The 21,041-nt window shown below is 41.8% G+C and overlaps 1 protein-coding gene across 1 annotated transcript in view; it reads left to right on the top strand.

The window, feature by feature from the left end:
* LOC138619757 (cadherin-7-like) overlaps nt 1-21,041 on the top strand; it is a 110,271-nt gene that overhangs the window by 35,533 nt on the left and 53,697 nt on the right. Inside the window, exons 3-4 of the mRNA XM_069696484.1 lie at nt 9,529-9,823; nt 20,377-20,496. Of these exons, the coding sequence (XP_069552585.1) occupies nt 9,529-9,823; nt 20,377-20,496 (415 nt within the window). The remainder of the gene's footprint in view (nt 1-9,528; nt 9,824-20,376; nt 20,497-21,041) is intronic.

Here is a 21,041-nt window from a genome sequence, read left to right as displayed (position 1 = left end):
ACGATGTATTTATGACACGTAATTCAAGAGTTCCGATCAGAGATATCTCTAATTACATTTTGACTTGTAACGTTTTAATTGAATGAATAATCTCATGAGAGACAAGAGTACAAAAAAAGATTCCTTTAACTGAAATAATGACAAGTGAAGATATATGCAATTTTGAGTTTTGACTTAATTTAGATGGAGACACATTTTGGAGAGGCAAATGTAAACTGTAGACATGTCTGATTATACTCTTCAAACAATGAGTCATATTCACTAGAAGTGCACCATATCATGTAATTCTTAATATGATTTAGAAAAGGGATTTTATATTGTGATAATGGCATGACGCCAATGTGTTGGCGTAATGATGTCAAACTGTGGCACAGCTTAACGACATTACGTGCAGCACAGCAACAACAAGCACAACTAAAAGCGGCTCCACAGTCGAGAATTCTGTTCCAAAAAGTAATATGTGATTTATTTACTGAATATTTAAAGGCAAATTTATGCTGACCTATAAAAGTTTGACACGTATTTTGTTGCAAGTGTGCTCTTTAGATTAATGATCAAATGTTTCTCAGCATTTTGTCATCAAGTGTTTCTTTTAGCTGAAAATAAGAAGTCCTTTGAAGAGACATTACAAGAATGCCTCAACAGACCTTGAGTTTGAAACTTCTTTCCCTTAATTAGTCAAGAATATCCGTAGTGCTGCAGAACATACCCTGAAAAATTGAGATATTATTTCATGGCCATATCGTCCACCCCGAGCACTCACTCATCAGAATGTAATTAGAGATTTTGTCTGGTCTTAAATGCGTTGCAGATATGTTTAATGTAAATCTATAAAATGTTAAAAGATCCTTCCACAGTAAGGAAAAGTATCTTTGTGAGAATCATAAATCATTGAGCTGTCTGTTTTTTGTTGGTTTTTTTGCCTCTAACTTTCACCAACACAGTACAGGCTGCTCCATTGTTTTCTGTCAGGTCTGATTGCTTCATTTTGAGAGACTCTTGTGCACCGCAGGCAACCAGTGCATTATATTTGAAGGTTTTATTAAACATAGACCAACGCTCTGTATGAATAAATGAAACTGACACAGACATCCATGATCGTTTTTGATTTATTGCTTATCTAACACGAGAAAAACGTGGAGGCCTGATTAAATAAGTGCTCGGATAAGAAGTCTGATTAAAATAAAAATGTGTATATACAGGTTTTTTTTTTTTTTTTTTTAATTTTTTTTATTATTATTATCTCCTGACTGAAGTTGTTAAGACCCATTTCTGTGAAAATCCCAGTTCAATTTCCCGACACTGAAACAGAGCCCATTCTCTTTGCTGTTATGACTCAGCCTGCAGGTGCAGATATGAGCTGCCGCCGTCTGATGGAAACAAAACGTCGAAATGGCAGTCACAATCCTGAAAATCTTTTTCTTTTTTTTTTCTGACTTTGATTGAAAGCCGATTCTCTTATGTCAACTGTCGCCCCATCGGAGACAGAGAGAGCGGTGAAACCTGCATTATCCCGGCTGAAAAACCGCTCCTCAGCATTTTCATATTCATCCTCTAAAGAGAGCTGTCTGCATTTGCTTTGTACCGGCTGTCAAACCATCACATACATCTGTTTGTATAGATTTAAGTCCATTAAAGTGCCTCCTCGCCCCGTTTTGAATCAGCTTATTTCAGACAGAAAATGGAATTTCTCCCTAAATTACAATGAAAAAAACGTGCGTTGCTCTTTCTGCTGAAAATAAAATGACACTTCAATTACTTTACCTTGTATTTCAACTGCTGTCACTGCCGACGTAGACACTGCTTTTGTCTGTTACACAACGTCAACTGTCTTGAACCGCCGACTGTGCATGAAAAGGGATGTAGTCTCTGAATCTGAACAGTGGAGCCAAATTGGAAGTGACTTAAAGCGCAATGCCACTGAGGGCCACTAGGGGCTGACTCCAAAAAAAAAAACTCCGGTTTAACAGACTCTCGTTCAAAAAGCGTCAACTTCTCTCATGAAAGTTTTTTCTACAAGTTCTTAAGGCGTCATCAGCTAAATTCACCACTTCTGATCAGTATTCCTTTGGTCCTTCTGAAAATAATCCCATCATTAATTCAATTTTAGGCCTCAAAGAGATGTTGGCTGTCGCGTAGCTAGAAACCTTAAACTGAGCGCTTCAGCTGCTTCAACTTGAATGCTTGACTGCTATATAACATACCACGCAATTTTTTTTTACGTTAAGTTATTGTTTACATCTTTGGTTTTCAGCCTTAAGTGTGCATACTTGGTTTTTTTTTATTATTTTATTTAGAACATTAACCTTTCCTATAATTTTTTTTAAATAGTTTAACCATGCGGAACACAGACAAACGTTACTGCCTGATTTTAATTTTAAATTTCTAATCCTCCATTGTTGTGAAAAAGGTGCTAATTTTTCACCCAATCACCGACACGCTCGTCTTGACAAACAAACAAAAGCAGTATTTCTATACCTGTCATGAAATGGTGGCGAGTTTTGCCTGCCTGAATGCGGTGTGAACTTACTGTACATGTGACTAATCGTATGTGACATTCGTGATGTATTTTGTCAAAGCAAAGGGCTTCACAGCTCGATGCAATTAAACACAGTCAAAATAATTAAAGTTTATATAAAAAGCGATCAAATGTAGAGCGGAGAAAAAAAAAGAAGAAAACAAAACAAAACAAAAAAAAGCATTAAAAGGGAGGATGTGAAACGTCGAGTGAAACCCAAACGTTAAGACGCTGTTCGTCACATTCGGGCTCCTGTGTGCAGAACCCCTGCACATGTCCACCGCTGTGTGATAACTAACAGTCTCTCCACGGCAATCGCTAATTCCCCACCTCCCAACTTGAAATGAAAGCAGGAGAGGCTGAGCCACAGAGCCTCTCCTCAAAGCACAGCGCCGTGGCTACTCACCAGAACATGGCCGAGTGAATAGATGAAAAGCCAAGCATGTCGGGAGCTGCTGTCAGTGACAGCTGCACTGAAGTAGACGGGGCTACATTTTCTAGCTCTCTTTTTTTTTTTTCTCTCTCTTTTATGGCCGAGTGACCCCTCTTTACCCCGTCCGCGTTTTGTTTTGTTTTAGTTTTTTTTCTATGTTTTTTATGTAATGCCGCATATCAAGTGTCTTGACTTTATTCTCTGGTGAATTCATGATTTGCGTTGGATTTAGTGGGTTTAGTATTTGATCTGCGCTGTCGGGAAGGTTTACGGGTGCGCCTCTTGTGCAACCGTCGATTTTCTCTTCAGTAAACAAATGCCGGAGTGCACCGTCGTCAGTGTTTCACGTTTAGTTTTTTGGGGGGGTTTTGTTGGAGCCGCGAACCGCTCTACCTCGTTCGTGGAGACCCCGTTAAGCTCCTGCTGCTCGAGCTGCCCAGAAATATCTCGAGAGTGATTGTTGATTAAGGGCTCTTGAGCAGCGGCGGAGGCTGTTGTGGTGTTTTGGATCCAGTATTGCTCACAGGGTGCCACCGGGTATAGACTTTGGTTTGGTTTGTGTACAGTCCATTGAATAGCAGAAATTGCACTCTACTCAAGAGGTACGCAAAAATACGCGTCTTCGGCTTTGAGACGTTTTTTTTTTTTTTTACTTGTATTTTTTTTGGTTTCTATTCGAGGACTCCATATTTTTCTGCCTCGGAGCAAAGCCAAACAATAACAATTACTTCCAACACGTGTTTTCATGCTACACACGATGGCCAAATTGAAAATTCAAACACTTAGAACAATTTGAACTCGTCGTGCAGGAGTTCCCGGGTAAAGGACGAGCCTGAGTCGGCGCGCTGTTACGGTCTCTTTCATGCTTTTCTACCCTTCTCCCTCGCTACAAGGTAAACAAGCAAACACAAAGCGAACAGCCCGGTCCCCGGAGGACTGCCTGCATACAAAGCGATGATAAGTGTCAGCACTGATTTCAGAAGGGTTCGCGTTCAGATCCCTCCCCTCCTTCACAATCCCTGGGAGTGCCTTTGAGCTCCTCCGCCGTTCTGCTGCACGCTGCGCTGCGCTCACCTCGAGGGAAGCGAAGGGAAGAATTACATAGTGGGTATTTACATTTTTGCAAGTGAAGCAACTGCGGCGCCCAGTAAAAGGAACAAGAGTTGAAACTTTCAAAGTACCGCCTGTAAAAGAGCAGCGGCGGTTTTGAAACCGGGTTTGATTAATGAAAGACAAAAGTCCCGCCAGACTATATTCTTTATTTCATGTAGTCCTGAGTGGGGACGAGATTTTAGGCTGAGTTCCAAATGGCGGACTTGCATACTAACGCTCAGATATTTTGAGTGCCCGAGTGCGTTCACACTGTCAGGCACAGAAACCCGCAGTTCACTACAAGTACCAGGATGAGGCGCTCAAAAAGGTCCAAAAAAAAAAAAATTGTGTGAAACGCTGGAACGCTTTCCACCCTAAACGGTCGCCATCTTGGCTACGTAGAGGGGAGGGGGGGGGCTACTGATGTAAAAATGGACCAGGACTGACCGAAGGAATTTTCTAATTAAGGCGTCTGAGGAAGCGGCAGCTGTTCCTGAACACCCCCACAACATGATTTTTTTTTTTTTTCCACCGCTGCTGCTGGACCGAAGGATCGGTCTGTTTATTGAGTGTTTTGAACAGACGGCACAAAAACACGTCCAGCTCTGGGTGGAATAATCAAAGCCGCGGATATTTTGGCGCGTGGTGTGTTGACATGCCGAGGTTATTTCCTGCCAGAGCAGAACGGCGGCGTGCGATGTGAAACGACACCACCCTGTCAAAAATTACTGCACCACACGAGTAGGAGTCCTAACGTGTAAGAACGCTACTTGTTAGTGTACCGAGGGTAAATATGTCATTTGGAAACACAGCATTAGAAATGGAAGACGTGGAGCCGGTCGCTGTCACCGTCGTGCGTGTCTTTCTCCCCGCCCGGGCCGAGAGCTGGAAAGTGTAGCAAGCCAAACAGTTCGCTGAAAATGAACACGAGAAGTGTGCTTGACCTCTGACTCCCCCCCCCCCGCATGCTTTGTGGCTTTGTCGGCTTTGTCCTTCTCGTCGATGGCATTTACTGGAAGCAAACGGCCACGGATGGCTTCCTCGAGATTAAATGTTGACTCTCTCCGAGACTGACAATTCACCTCAGGTTTGCTCCTGACAGCGGGAGATGGTGAATAAACACGGCGAGCTCCGTAAAGAGACGCCGCATATGCATGCTTAGGCTTGAGGGTGCAGCCAACGCAATCATCGCGCCCCCAGCGTGGCATCCATCAGCCGGCTGATGGATTCCATTAATAAAAGACCTTTGGTTGTTGTATCCCCTGTTCGGCGTGTACTCCGTCAGCGCCATCAAAATAATATTGACCTAATCATTCTCCTCTGTAGTGCTGGTTTGGAACCTGAAATACCATTGTTATGTATCCCATAATGAGATGTTGACATTTACAGATAAATTGAAAGAAGAGTTTGGCCAATAATCTTGTACGAGTACGTCATAATATGAACAGAAATGCCGCACAATAAGCTTTTGTCGTCGCTCTACACAATAAACAAGAGAGGCTTAATTGAAAAAGTGCTGTACACGGTGAGCGTTTGCACTTTTTATTTCAGTTTCGACAGTAAAAAAATTACAGGACAAGGAATAATTCAATTGCTCAAATGTAATCTCTATAAACTATTGCTGCATGCAGTTATAATACATTAGCGTTCCTTTTTACTTCATTTTTTTAGCTCAAGGGTCAGGTGCGGTAAGGATATGAAAAGTCTTGTAGCGTGAAGGAAGTTCTGGCAGACCATCAGATGGCTCTGGAAGGGAGAGGGCAGGCCTTTGCTCTGACTTCTTTCAACAGCCGTAGTTAGCTGCTGACCTCAGCTGGGGATCGTGCAAGTGAAGAATTTCTGAACCCAAATGTCACGCCGTCTAAAAAGGAAGACGTGCGGGCGGACTCGTTCTGAGACTTACCCATCTCTTCTGCCGGAGTTCACCAAGATGGCACCGCAGTATGCGTGGTGCTGGAGGTAGAGGAAGAGAACCCTGAGATGCAAGAGGCCCCGGCTGTTTTTCTGGCTGGCGTAATTAACACGCCTCTCCAGTGTCGCTTGGAGTTCAGGCTTCTCGAGGAAACAGAGCAGTGTGACGAGGAGAATCCAGCCGACTCATGAATCTCAGATTCAGATGAATTAATGTGGTTTTGATCAAGCTTTTTTTTTTTTTTTTTTTTTTTTTTTAGGTAGATCAGCCAACCCGGTATCACGGCAAAACGTGACATAGACACGCCGGTCAACTACAGGAAAACGTGACATAGCCACACTTTGGCCTGTTACGGCGTGACAGTAACATGTTCTAAGTTCTATATTGCCTCCGTTGCGGGACCTTGGTCACATGGCATTTCCTTGCATGTAAATTTCACGCTTTCCAAACGTGTAACTGTCACGCCTAAACAGGCCAAAGCGTGGCTATTTAATGTTTTGCTATAGTGGACAAGCGTGTCTATTTTACGTTTTGCCCATGATACTGGGTTGGATCAGCTTTTTACCATTGCATGAAAACTAGAGTTTGTGTTTGGAGTTCAGTCAACCAGGTTGAATGTAGTTTGTAAAGTTTTTTTCTAAGTGCTCCTTGAATTTGTTTGATTTTCTGAAAACGTAAGTGGCATTGGCACCATGTAAACGAAGGCAAGAGCCGTGGTTCATTTTCCTTTAGTGAAATGAAGGCTAAGCATTTTCTTTTCACTGACTAAAACTCATGGCACAGAAAAGCAGCTTGGTAGCCTCAACTATAAGGTCTGGGACAGAGATATTTGCGACATGTGCAGCTTTGAGGATGTGAAAGTCTGCCTATAGTGAGCTGCAAAATCTTTCTTTGCATGTTTTAATAGCTTTCCAGATACATGTTTCTTAAGGAGATGATTCATATTTAAGGATCCCCTCCGGACATCTGTTAAGACGTGGAAAAAATACTCGTCCCAGTTATATTGTTTAATTAGTTCGTTGAACTCATTAAAATGACTTCATTGAAAATTCTCGAACCTATGAATATGCAAATATATTTACGTTTAACTGCTGGACACAAGATGTGGTGCTAGAAGTTCAAATTTGTATTTTTCTTGGATGTAACTATTCTTTACACTTTCAGATTTTTTTTTTTTAGGGTTGACGTTTCGTTCTTTTGTCATGTACTCAATGCAACTTTAACTGTGCTGGTTACACACCAAAGATTTTACACATAAACTTTCAGTTAATTTGTCCCAAGCAGTGCTGCTCGGCCTCTGATAATGCCCTAGTGATTTAATCAGGATTACCTCATTTTGGGCTTTAACCTGGACTCCAAAGGCTGGATGATTTATTGATAGAGACCAGAAAGAGTTGCATTAGATCTCCAGTACTTTCAGGTCTTAAGTTTCTTGAGTTTTCCAACTTTGTGGAAGTGTAACCCTGACTCGCAGAAGCAGACCATGAAGTTTGCAATGTTTTCCTTAGCAATCATTGTACCTGAAACTTTCAAGAAACTACTGGTTTAACAACCTACTGCAGTAACAACAGGCTGGAGGGAGCTGGCCTTGCGAGTAAGTGGATGAAGATACTAGCTGCAGAGGAAAAGTTTTGCTCCGAAAGACAGATGGATGAATTTAGCCATTTCCTTCCTTATATTATTGATCTGGAGGCAATCAAATTCAAAACACCTGGTAGATTGAGATTGAAACTGTATTCTGTACACTTTAAACACCAAATACGAACAATCAAGAATCTGCACGCTTCGCTATTGAGGTGTTTTGTCATGTTTGAGGTGATAAAGACAGAAATATGCACTCTGCTAAATGCTGACAGCTAAAAATGGTCCGCCTGCCCATCTTTAAATACCAAAAATGGCCTTCCCCTAAGATATATGTCAGTTTCTGTGATCACTCTGATGTTAACCATGTTGAAGGGCTTGATGGCCACGAGACAGCTCTGACTTCAAACAGGATTGTTCAAGGTTCGTTTTCTTGTCATGATAATTTTAATTTCTTTTCCTTTCGAGTTGTTCAAGGATTATTTTGTCGGAGTCGTACTTTGAGAGGAGGTCTTAAAGTCATCTTTAAAGTCTTGACTCGCTCTGCAGGGAATAAAACTCTGTCATAAGTGGAATGTCGTTGTAGTGACAACAAAGGTTCACTGACAAAAATGTAGTTTGTCTGTCTTCTTTGTACACCTGTAAAGTACGCCTGTCTATTAATAATGTTGCTTATTTCAGCTGCTGCGAGAAACAAAAGTTCACTTTTATGAAGGTAGCCCGCGTGCTTTGAGATGAACAAGGTTTGTCTTAAAGATGTCATCCCCGGCTGCTACTTGGTGTGCCGTGAGATTTAAAGAAGGAGGGTTTGTACGCTTATTAGGAAGGACTGATCTGACAGCGTGACTCTCGATGCACGACCTCAGCCCTTGGTATTGATCCTCGGAGGGCACAAACCTGTCAGATCCTTTTTGCAAGTGGATAAACTCAACATCAAACTTTGCATGCTCTTAATGGCAATAAGAGAAGAGCTGTTGAAGATATTTGAGCTTTAATATCGAGATGTCGCGTCGTCTCTGCTCGTCACCTTCCAAAAAGGCTAAAAGGGATGAAAAGGAGCACCGCTTGCAAGCATTGAGACCGGAGCAGAACATTCAGTCACCAGTATCAAGCGGTGGTTTCAGTAGGCTACTTGATCTTAGACGAACGGTACCCAATGCAGCTTTAGAAAGCGCATTTAGAAAGCCTTTGCACGAATCTGTGCTAAAATGTAGATGATAAATGCTTCCTGAGGAACCATTTATCACTAACGATGACAGATTTCTGGACAGAAAACATGTGAAGTCCATTTGGGGCATCATTGTTGCTAAATTGATTCAAACACTTTTGTTAATAGCTGTTGGTTTTTTTTTTTTCTTCTTCTTTCTTTTAATGTGAGACAAGCTTGTTATTGCTTGGAGCTTTGATGCTAGTTTCATTAGTAATGACGGTTTACATTTGTTAGCAAGTCACACTGCCATTACAGTAAGTGGCAGCATTTCATTCCATTATTTGTAGCAAAATGCAAATCATGGTGGGATTTTTGCAACATAATTCATGCATAAACGGTGCATGTTTTGATCTTGTGATCTGATCTGAATGTTTGTCCAATAAACATGATGTGTTTGCTGGTGTTGTTTGTACGTGTCAGCAACGACAGGGAAAATTTACATGCTTTAATTATAGAATATTTTATAATGCATTTACATCTTTTAGCTTTATTTGGTATTTATGAAATGTATTGAATGAAAGGGGAGACATGAAATGTATTAAATACAACCAAATTTAAATTATAATCCGGATCAATTGAGCTTGTTATCTCTGAATAGGTAATGCAAAGTAGCAACTTCACTTGTGTCATCATTATTTAATAATTCTACAAGAGGGAAGCCCTCAAGTCATCCTTTATTAAGCCGAACATCAGCACTAAACTATTTACGATATTTTTGGTCCAATTGATTATTTATCCCCTTATATGGCCGCCTTTACACTCTCTCTTTTTCCTCCATCCAGCTACACTCAGACGTGGACAAAGGAGACGGCAAAGTGAAGTATGTGTTATCTGGCGAGGGCGCCACTTCCATCTTCACCATCGATGAGAACACGGGAGACATCCATGCCACCAAGCGCCTCGATCGAGAGGCCCAGGCTTACTACACTCTTCAGGCTCAAGCCGTAGACCGACTCACCAATTTACCTGTGGAGCCCAGGTCTGAGTTTGTGGTCAAGGTCCAGGACATCAATGATAACGAACCCAAGTTTCTTGACGGACCGTACCTGGCAGGGGTACCGGAGATGTCACAATTAGGTAAGCCTCCCGACTGAACATTATCCAATACCACACTGAGTCCAATTTTTGTTTTCCATATTTCAACTCCACACTCTCTTTCCAACTCTCTCTCTCGTACTCTAGCTTTCTCTTTGACTCGCCCTAAATCCAACATCTGCATTTGCTCATTTTTCACCTCCCTGAATTCATCTCCATCTCTCTCAGTCTTTAGGTCATGGGGGGCATTGGGACCTCTGCAATATTAATTTGAGTCCAGTCTGTTCACTTTGTAAGACTGAATACATTCTCAATCACATTGGGCCTAATTTAAACTGCATGAAGCTCTTCTTGGTCATGTCGTGGTTGAATTCCTGTGATCTGATCGGAGAATGTAGATCTATTCGCTTCCTTGTCCTTTTTACTAATCTGCTGATAAGTAGGGACATGGATGTCTTTGCTATTAAGAGTTTCTGAGCTTTCAAGTACTTTCAATTGAGACGTTGAAAGCAGGATTATGTGCAAAGTTTAAAATACCAAGATGCCCTTGGAGCTTGAGTCAATGCTGGGAAAATATATTAGTGTAGCACGTTTAGTAAGTCAAAATAGCTCACAGAATACATTTAGAATAAAATAATTCAATAGCATGGTAAAAAAAATAATAATAATTATGAAATCAAAAACTGTCAGGGTATTTGAAACGGCCCCCCCCCCAAAAAAAAAAAAATCTAATCACAATGAATTATTAACAGATGAGATTTAATCCTTGATCCCGTCTCAACTCTTCTGAAAGTTTTGAATTAGCGTATTTGTAACATGGTAGCTTATCTTTACAAAGTTTGTTTCAATTGCAACAATAGAGACAGATGTCAGGTGACCTGAGGTCTGTGGATCCACAATGTGGGTGGCAATCAGAAGCATATTTGTAGTTATTATTACTTCACGCCGTAGCCAGAGGATTAGTGTTTTAATCCATCCGTCTATCCTATTTTCACGAACGTGTTATCTCAGGAACACCTAAAGGGCATTTTTTTTTACATTTAGTACAAACGTTCACTTGAACTCAGGGATGAAGTGATTCGATTTTGGTGGTAAACGGCCACTCTAACTTCACGTCTGCCCCATTCTTGTGGACGCGATTGTGTGGGAAAGCAATCAGTCAATACTTGTTGAGACATTTAGTTCAAAATCACAAACGTGAACCTTAGTTGCACGAGATAAAAAGTCATCAAGGTAGATTGTCTGGGAACCGAGAATGTCTGTGCCAATCAATTGAGAACCATTAGGTAGATTTAATAGTCACAGAATCATCAAAGATAAAGATACATGTCAAATTCCATTGCAATGTAGTTGATAACCTCTCACAAAGTTGATCAAAAATATTGATTGTGGTGCTTGATCCCATGAAACGTTCTTACCAAGGAATTTCCAAAGTCATTAAAAATAAATGCTCTGAAGATCTTGACATAATGTACATAATGTCTGTGCACTTTCCAAAAATAAATAGTTAAGATCTCAGTTTGGATCAAAGTGGCAGTCCAACGAGGCAGCACACTGACATACCACCGTTGCCATGCCTAGAGTAGTTAAAAACATTATATATAATATAGCTGTCCTAAGGACTCGGCGATTCATATTCTGTTGATCACGTTGACATTTATTACTGCTGAAATTCCTTTTATTTATCTGTTTTAAAAAACACTCCTGGAGGAATCCGTCATATCAGATTTTGTCTGTAGCAGCCTGCATGGTCAAGATTTCCTCCAAGGTTTCAAACAGGTCCCACTCATGCTCGAAATGCAAGTTAATGCAAATGAGTGACAACAACATCCTGAGGCCATTCAACTTATCAGGTGTATGAAAAACAGAGAGAGAGAGAGAGAGAGAGAGAGAGAGAGAGAGAGAGAGAGAGAGAGACTCCATATTGATGAGCTTTGGTCTACAGTATGTGATGTTTAGGTAAAATATTTAATCAGTTCACTACAGCTGGTTTAGGTTAGTTTTGTTTTAGTTTTTTTCTTTCTCCGTATGAATTTTCCAGTTTACATTTTGGTCAATGAGAAACGGCTGGCACGGAGCAGAAAATGCTGTTTCATGGTGTTTTTAAGTCAGCCAGACTCCCCGTATTGTAATGTGAAGTCTGATGTGTCTTCATTTACATATTTATCACTTCACATATGCCAGCACAGACCTCTAGGCTTAGAAATGTTGATGGGTGACGCACGTATGAAAACTAAGTCAAGCAAACTTAAGGTCTGAATCAGGCTTGAAGGCCAAAGGCATTTTCGTCCACAAATTGGGCTCAGAGTTCATGCGAGCTGGTACTTGCAGGTACCTGCCTGCTGAAAATGTCTCTGAAAAATGTCTGATCCACGTGAATACATTTCTGTTCATCCATTATCCTCCCCACTTCTCAGTGGCAAACACAGTAAGCAGAGCAGCACAGACATCCTTAACTTCCCCCAGCTCCTCCTAGTGGTTCCCAAGGCGCTCCAAGGCATGCTGGGAGCTGTGGTCTAATCACAAATGAGCTACCACTAGTGGGGTGGAGACAGAAATTAACTTGGGTGTCAAGAGACAGAAAAGGTGACCCGGGCTTTTAATTTGATTAGAAAACACCAACACAGTCTTTGGGATAATTTTAGATGTAGAATTTGAATTTTGGTACAAATCTACAAGGTAAAAAAGGGCTTGGGCTTTTTTTCCAAAGAAAATGGGGAATTCAAGTAAACAAAGTGAGCGGCAGACAGTAGCTGAAAGAGTTGTTTAAATGGGAGTGTTATTGGTAAGGTGGTAACAGGAAAGCGGGGGAGTTCGCTCTGGATTTGAATGCATGTTTGTGAATAGTTATAGAGAGCGTGTTTAAGCTAAAACAGGGCGTCGGGTTGCTCTTTAAACCCAGTTTAGAACCAAAATTCAGCACCAGATGAAAGTGTTTTCAAACATTGCATGGGAAATTTTCCTTTCCTTAGATGGCAGTTCCATAAAGTCGGGCGCGTTATCTCGTTCAACAGCCAATCAGCTCGTAGCAGAGTCATGTCAGTTTAATTGAGGAACGGCCGTGACTGTATGACACAAACCTTAAGCTGCCCTTTGACCTATGTACGCGAGAAACTGACAAAACAGGAAAGATCGCCTATCTATTTAAGGCAAAGTTTAGCTTGAAGCCTGCTGGGTACTCTGTTCTTGACCCTCTCTTTTTTTTTTTTTTTTTTAAGTTTTGCCACATAATCACTAAGAAAAATGCAACTGCTGCAAGTAACGTGTTTTAGGATGCTACTAATTATATCCAGTGAACAGGTCAGGTGTGTGTTGCAAATCTTTGGTCTGAGTTGGTTTTTAAACCTGCATTATATTATATTTTCTCGAAAAATGTTGATGCAAAGGGTATTAACACCTTTTACGTCGATACGATTTGTGAAATCAGGTGTGTGTGTTTACTCATCCAGCAGCCATGAAGCAACATTGGCATTCACTTAGAGTCGTACAGGCCGCCAGGCAAACACATGTCCAATCTTTTGGGTTTGTTGTGTTTTTTTTTCTCCGCTAACTCCTGAGGGAAATGCAGTGTTTCTGTCATGTGTTTGTTCTGCGCAAGTAGTGAACAGAGAGTAGGTTTTAGAGCTTTTTTGCAGCAGCAGCAGCAGCAGCAGCAGCAGCAAACAGACTGCTGTTTGAAACAACACGACGGGAGCTCTGAGAGTGAAACAAAACAGTAAAGTAGTGGGCCAGAAAACCAAAACAACGAGCTGAAAGACGCTACGTTGCATCGCAGAGTTCTCTGTGGGTTAATCACTTTGGGAAACCCTTTTTTTTTTTTTCCTACCCTTTTGGATTGAAGATACTTTTAGTTTCAGGGCCCCACCATTACTGCATACTAGCACGTTGCACGTTGCATGCAGAAACACCGAGAGCTGAGATAAACTCCTTCTGTGTCTCAGCATTCACCCCGGTGCCTTTTGAACATGTGCGGCGCCGTACAGATGGAAATTAGTGAAAACAAAGGTGTAATGGCTTCTGTCGAACGTTCAAAGTCAAAGTGAACATTTTAGCCGGCACACGGCGGCCCCGGGAGCCGTTCCAAGGGAAGCAGCGCTTTGCTTACAACACAGGCACAGAGATCTCTGAAGGATTACACAGCTGACTGTCGACGGGGGGGTACAGAGCTCAGGCTTAAGAAACCAGAGGATTAGAGTACAAGGGGCTCGGAGTCTCGTGTCCAACCCGAGATAAGACGCCAACTCGGCGCGTCGACGACAGCAGAGGGTGCAGTTCACGCCGCGAGTGCTGAGATGCAGGGTCACCGCCGGCACTTTATTTACTCCGCCAGCTTCTGTGAAGGTCTTCATCACAAGTTTGCGAGGAAACAGCAGGAGTATAACGCATCGCCTTCTCTTGGTAAATATCTGCTCGGCGCAATTATCAATGCAGTAAAGAACGGGGAAGGGCCAAGCACCTCTTGTCCTCAATAATTCCTTTATAGATGTCTTTAAATCATTAATGGTCGCGGCTTTGGCCCACTGATGAATGGGTTCAATTTAGAGGAAATCATGAATTTAATTAATTAAAGTAATTAGGGGCAGTGCTCGTCCACACGCACACCGAGACCTTATGGCCCAAAGATCTCCGAAGGCTTTTGTCTTAATCACGGCAGGGATGTCAAATAAAAGACGAGAGAGCTTGAGGACAGTTGGAGGTGTGACAATCTTGGCTCTCGCTCTCTCTTTCTCCCGCTGCACACAGCGAAGGGCCAAAGGAGCCGTTTGAGGGCTCATTACAAGCATAGAGAATGTAATGTCAACCCAAGGCCACAGCTCTTGAATTTACTACTCACCAGTCCCATATCCAGCTGTCATAGTTCCTGTCTAATTCATGAGAGCGGAGATCAAGGGTGGGTTAGTCATTTCATTCTGGAAATGAGAAAGGCGTTCCGGTTTAGGGAAAGTTGATTTGAAAATGTTTTATGTTTTTTTTTTTTTTTTTTTTTTGTCTTTACTTGTGGAGGTTTGTTGTCATTTTTCATTTCCGGTTCTACAGATATTGTGCAATTTAATACAATTCAGTAAAACTGCTCTTCCGTAACACGCATTTTTACAAAGCTGTTAAATGTTCAGATTTGGCTGACACCGTTATAAAACATATAAATTCAGTTTTTATGTAACTTACTGACAACGACACCGTATGATAGAAACACCTCTAAAACTGATTATTATTATTATTATTATTATTATTATCTTTAACAGAAAAAAACAAAAGGGTATAGACTTCACGGCAGAACGGCTGTATCGGACTGGATTAGATTGCACAGTTGTACCTAATAAAGTGGACGCCGGCCGTGCGTCTCAATGCACGTACAAACTGTACTCACGCTTGCTAGTTTGAGTGCAGAAGTCCGTTCCGGCTGGCAGGTGTGGCGACACGCAGCGCACTGAGTACCTGGATGGTGCACTCATAACCGCGGGTGTCGAGCTATTTGTTGAAGTGCCGGAAAGGAAAACTGTGACACACACTCGGGCGCACACACTTACTCGCGCACGGCTAAAATTCTTACCGTTTCGGAGGTTGTGTAATTCCAGTTCCTGTGGTGGCAAATGTGCAAACAAACAGTCGAGTGTTTCCTTTCTCCACGGCTTTAATGTTAAATCAAGAATATTACTGCCATCGTTCCGGATGACCTTTCTAAACTGTGACTTTCCCCCAAATGTTTCACAATAAAAGCCTTGGAGGGTTTCTGTCCGCTGAAACGCCACGGGGCTTTTAATTTGAAACATTTGGCGGAAAGCGCCGAGTTTGTATCAACGGTGTATTGCGGTAACTTTACACAGGGCAAACGGTAGCGGATCAAAGCGCGGCTTCGGATTGACATTCACAATCCGGCAACCTATTTTCTAAACTGCTGAAAATGGCGGCTGTTGCGAGTTTATAGTTGATAATTTATTCATATGTTAATTATATATTCATAATAATCATGTCCATTTATATTTGTTTATTCTTTAGTAACTAAGGTGCTTATAGAAAGTTTTATTCTTTCGGTTAATGCATTTGCCACTTGTGAAACTAAAACTATCTGAAATGAGAGAGTAGGAATGTATTCGCGTGTTGCAAATGTTAGAAATCACGAGGCTCTTGGCATCTTTCTTTAAGCGTCTTTTTCTTTTTTGCTTTGCAGTTGTAAATAAATGTGATTTTAACTCCATAATCCACAACGTCTCTGCTGTGAATGTGCATGAATACAATCAACTTAATCAACTGTGGCAGATTTGAATGCTCATAAAGGGAAGTGCAAAAATGTCTGGGCGTAAATGGAAGGTTTGATGTTAATTTGTATCGTATGTGTACATCATATATTATATTTCAATTTTCAGGTCACAGATTTGGTTTCTCAATTCGTTCTCATCTGAACCCTAAATCCATATTTTGTATTCCTGCACGCAGATGACGACTCCTTGTTTGGAAACACGTGCGGTTTGCGTTAGCTCGCATGTAAAAGCCGCATCCTGGGGGCCACGGTCCTCCAAACATTTACATTGTGAGCGTGAAATCTCAAACGCGCGTTGCACTTTTGACAGCCGCGTGCAAAGCGGCGTACGTGCTGAAGAATACCTGTCTCCGCTTCAGACTGAGCGTGCCGCATTTATTTTCATTAGCGGCAGCTGACACTCGCTCGCCGACGATACGGAAATGTGGAGGAAACCTGTTTTGCACACAGCTGCAGAGAATGAATACAAAAATGTGGAGATCTGATCCGTCACGCCGATGAAGATGGACAAATATTGAAGGGACACCGACAGGGCAAATTGAGTAGCAGATGACAGCCTGGTGGAGCAGAAAGAATCTGTTCAAATTTCAGGGTGTTCGTCAGTTTTCTTTATTTTATTTATTTCTTTATTTTTTTTTATGACATCCAGCTCGCCCAGCTGGTATTACCTTTCATACTGACATTATTGTCAGAACAGGATGTTTGTTGGACTCTCGGGGGGCAAACAACCTGTAGAAAAACAGCTAAAAAAAGATATATAAATAAACCTTTAAAAGCTGTGCTCCATCCGAGTCCATATTGAATGTTAATTTACGGCCTCGCTCGGCGCTCCTTGTGTGAGGTGATTTTAACTATCAACCTGTAATAGAGATTCAGACGTCGCCTGAGTTCTCTTTCATACAGTCATCCTCTGACCTTGGTGTTTTAAACTACCTGTAATATAACCTGTCATGACTAAGAGGTGATGATATAATCTAGGTGTCCTTCGACAACCGGCCTGGTGATAACTTCTCCAGCCTCACCAGACTTCTTTTTTCTTCTTCTTCTATTATATTGTTCACATCCAGGGCCAGCGCCTGTTAATTCTGCTTTATGGCCAGAATGGAGGACTCTAATCTTCAATTTCCATGATCACTTCATTCTGTAAAAGCCTGTAAAGTACATCTCATGCTAGAAAGTGAGATTTTTATTAGGATGTTTGCTTCAAAGTAAAATATCACCAACTTGTAAGACAGCACTTTCTGTCATAGGCTTACAATATGAGGCCCCGCGCTTTGCCAGAGATATGTGCAGCTAGCCATTAAAGTGAAATATTCAGGCATCAACCAGCTATTCTCGTGACAGACCGGGAAAAGCCACACTCGTGGAAAATGGTGTATTTTCAAGGTTATTTTAACAATGTCGAGTGTTGATGATTTCACCACTGCCAAGTGTGAGACTGCTGTAGGCGTCAGCTTTAAGACAGACTCTGACGTACAGTCTAACAGCAGAAAATAGCCTCAACCATAACGCTTGTTTGTGGTAATTTCACAATTTATTAAATGACTTTTCCTCCCCATTATCAAATGGATATCAATTCTTTCACCTAATAATTCGCCTGGAAAAAAAAAAAAAAAAAAAGTATTATTCGGCACCCACTAAACGAGCCCAGCTGGAACACCGAGGCTCATTTATACCATAATGAATGACCTATTGAAAATGTATCATCGCTGATTACGTTTTCCTCTGTGAAATCTTCAAACGCTTGTTTTTTTTGTTTTTTTTTTGTCCCGCCGCACCTTTTCCGCGGCCGCCGCGGCTGTCAGCTCGAGTCGCGTCAGCCCGCGTTCAATCGGTACGTTTAAGGAGAAGTGCAGAGAGGGCGAGTCGTGTCTGATGTCTCCTCGTCTGCCTCGGAGGACGTGTCGGAGAGGGCGATACCGTCCCGCGCGCAGAAACAAGCAAGTCTGAAAAACACATTTTCCTTGGTGTGGGCCGGGGAGGACGTTCCTGGCGCCGCGGGGCTCGATTGCAAAATCCGGCCTTCGTGTGCTGAGAAATGAGGCGTTCCCCTCGACCGGAGATTCCCCGTGACGACGCAGTCCTCAGTTCGAGCGAATAGTCGAAGTTGATGATGTTTCGTTTTTTTTTTTTTTTTTTGTTTTTTAAAGGAGCGTCAGAAAATGGTTTCATTTGTAGGGCTGACGAAGGATATATTACGAAACATTTTTAACACTGTTTTACATGAAAGAGAAATACTGAGCTCCTAAAATGTAACTTTTACAAGCCCACGCATGAATATGGCCGCCTGCTAACGGCCAGAAACTCGCTGAACATTCTGACTGTTTATAATTAACAAGCATGAAGACTGAACATTTGGTTGATTTATTATAACACAGTAAATTCTATATTAGCCTGATACCGTCTGCGTCGAGACTACTGACTGGTTATCGGCTGCCGGACCATAAAAGCGCCTGTGTGTGTGTGTGTGTGTGTGTGTGTGTGTGTGTGTGTGTGTGTGTGTGTGTGTGTGTGTGTGTGTGTGTGTGTGTGTGTGTGTGTGTGTGTGTGTGTGTGTGTGTTTGGTTCAGTGGCCGCAAAATTAACTTTTTGGGTGCAGCGAACGCGGTGCAGAACGTTTGAACGGCTGCTGTACTGAAACTCGAGCTTATTCCAACACTTCGAGGCCGACGTCTGCGTCGCTTCACGGTGACGCTGACGTTACTTTTCAAACGTGACAGTCGCTCACTTCCCACAACAAGGACCTCAGGTTGCCCTTAAGGCCACCTCCGTAGCAAGAGAAGGCTCTGCCGGGTTAAATGTATCTGTAATAATGAAACTTTGCCGACTAAGACTTTTCTTGACTTTGTCGACAATTTGGGGCCGACCCTAATAAAAGATGAAACATCTAATGCACACTTTAGTCAGATTTCTCCCGCTCCATCAGGCCCCTACCGTCATTAACTGCCTTGCTTCAGCTATTATATATATATATATATATATATATATATATATATATATATATATATATATATATATATATATATATATATATATGCTGTATAATGCTTTAATGTTTAATTTTAAGGAGTTTGGTTTTTTGCCTTCTTCCATTAATTCAGAGAGAGATCTGCGGCTACGACACCAAATACCGGGATTTAAAATGAAGGTGTTTGATATCTTTTTAAAGAATTAATTCATAGCACTTTAATAGATTCTCTTTTATATGTTTTATTAGTTCCAGGCCCAGTGTGTCCCTTTGGATAGATTGAATTCAGTTTTTTTTTTGGGGGAGGGGGGAAATCCATTTTCACTTCTGCAGAGAGCAGAACAGTTCATCCGTCCTAAGAAAACAACGTTTGTTGCTGCTCGCCTTCAGATATCATTTGGGTTTCATAGTAACAATTTCCCTTCTGCAGCACAATATCTCTTCCAGAAGCAGTTTGTGGAGCTTAAATCAGTAAAAAGATGGGTTACCATCTGTGCATGCTAACACAGATTTGATCAAATATAAAGAGTTATTCAGAAAAGCAGGAAGAAAAGGGAAAACTATTTGATATTTTTTTCTAAAACTTTTGTGTCATAATATTCTTTAATCTCCAGAGCATATTGAACCCTAATTAGTCCAACACAAAGATGCAGTGTCCTCCTATGACATTGCTGGAGGACAAACCACTTTGACTTTATCTTCAACCAAAAAAAAAAAAAAAAAAAATAGTTGCAGTTTTTTGTGATGTGAGATACATAGTAATTGAGCTTTGTCTTTTTCTGGTGGGGGTGACGCGCCTCTTTAACATGCACAGATGGGTCGCAGCGCCCGTTTGGCTGCCGATTTCCACTCAACAGATTGAAGCTACCAGAAAAAGATGCCGCTAACTGATCTGCGGGGAGACAAACGGAGGGGATGGCAGCGAAATGATCTCCGAAGGCTAGAAGTTTCACTTTAATACAGCCGTAGCATCGCCTGCAAAGTGTGGCAGCGGCTGAAAGTGTTATTTGTTTCGCAGCCTTTGAGGACAAGAGCCAGCACTCAGCGCAGATCAGATCTTTTGGGTCCAGCTGAAGGTTTATGTGAAAAAAAAAAAAAAAGCTTTAAACTACACTTAAGGCGTTTTTGTATTAAAAAAATAAAATACAAAAGTAAACAGCAGTCTTAATAAAAGCAGACAGTGTAATGACTAATACGATTATTTCACTGCCTCAGAAGTTACATTTTCATTGCTTTTTCCACCCGCTTTTCAAGTAGAATTGGTCACACGCTCTGCCGATATGATGACTACTTCCACATTTAGCTCTGTTTGACACACGGCTTCTGGATGTTGTCTTGGAAACTAATGTCAGGGCTGTCTGCCCACAGGAACCATGGTGGTGCAAGTGGCGGCCACGGATGCGGACGACCCGACGTACGGGAACAGCGCCAGGGTGGTCTACAGCATCATCCACGGACAGCCGTACTTCTCGGTGGAGCCAAAGACAGGTGGGTGCAGACAATAAGTGGGTGACTCCGTCCCGCTGGTTTTGTGTTTACTGCGCAGATGTGGTTACGGCGTGTCAATCGATCAGCCGGTTCACTAAGAATACACACAAATTATCTGCCGGAGTTGGAACAATATTTCTGTGTTTTTGTGTGATTTGTTGATTTGAAGAGGACCCGTTTCGAAAAGGCAAAGTCACCTACTTCCATGCATCACATTTTAGCTGCACTTACGTCGCGACCCGATGACTGATGAGCTGTGCGGTTGTTTGCTTACGTTGCCCGGCCACTATCAATCAAATCTGATCAAACCGCGCAGTCCTGATGAAGCAGGCAGAGTTTTTCCAGCTTCGGAAAATAATACTAAGATGTTTTTCTAACCATAATATTTGCTTGTTCGCAGTATTTCAGAAGTATACGCAAGTAGAGCTCGGGTGAAAAAAAAAATCAGATACTTATATATTCTTTATATGACAAAGCCGTGTAACAGATACAGGATATTTTACAATTTGTTGACATATGTGCAATGAAACTGTAAATTTTACTGC

Source organism: Brachyistius frenatus, unplaced genomic scaffold (assembly GCF_029030835.1).
Source record: "Brachyistius frenatus isolate BFR_SWC_R1_liver_20210118 unplaced genomic scaffold, ASM2903083v1 Contig_21, whole genome shotgun sequence".
NCBI lineage: Eukaryota > Metazoa > Chordata > Actinopteri > Embiotocidae > Brachyistius > Brachyistius frenatus.
The sequence above is the reverse complement of the archived record's forward strand: the minus strand, read 5'-3'. Positions and strand labels throughout refer to the sequence as shown.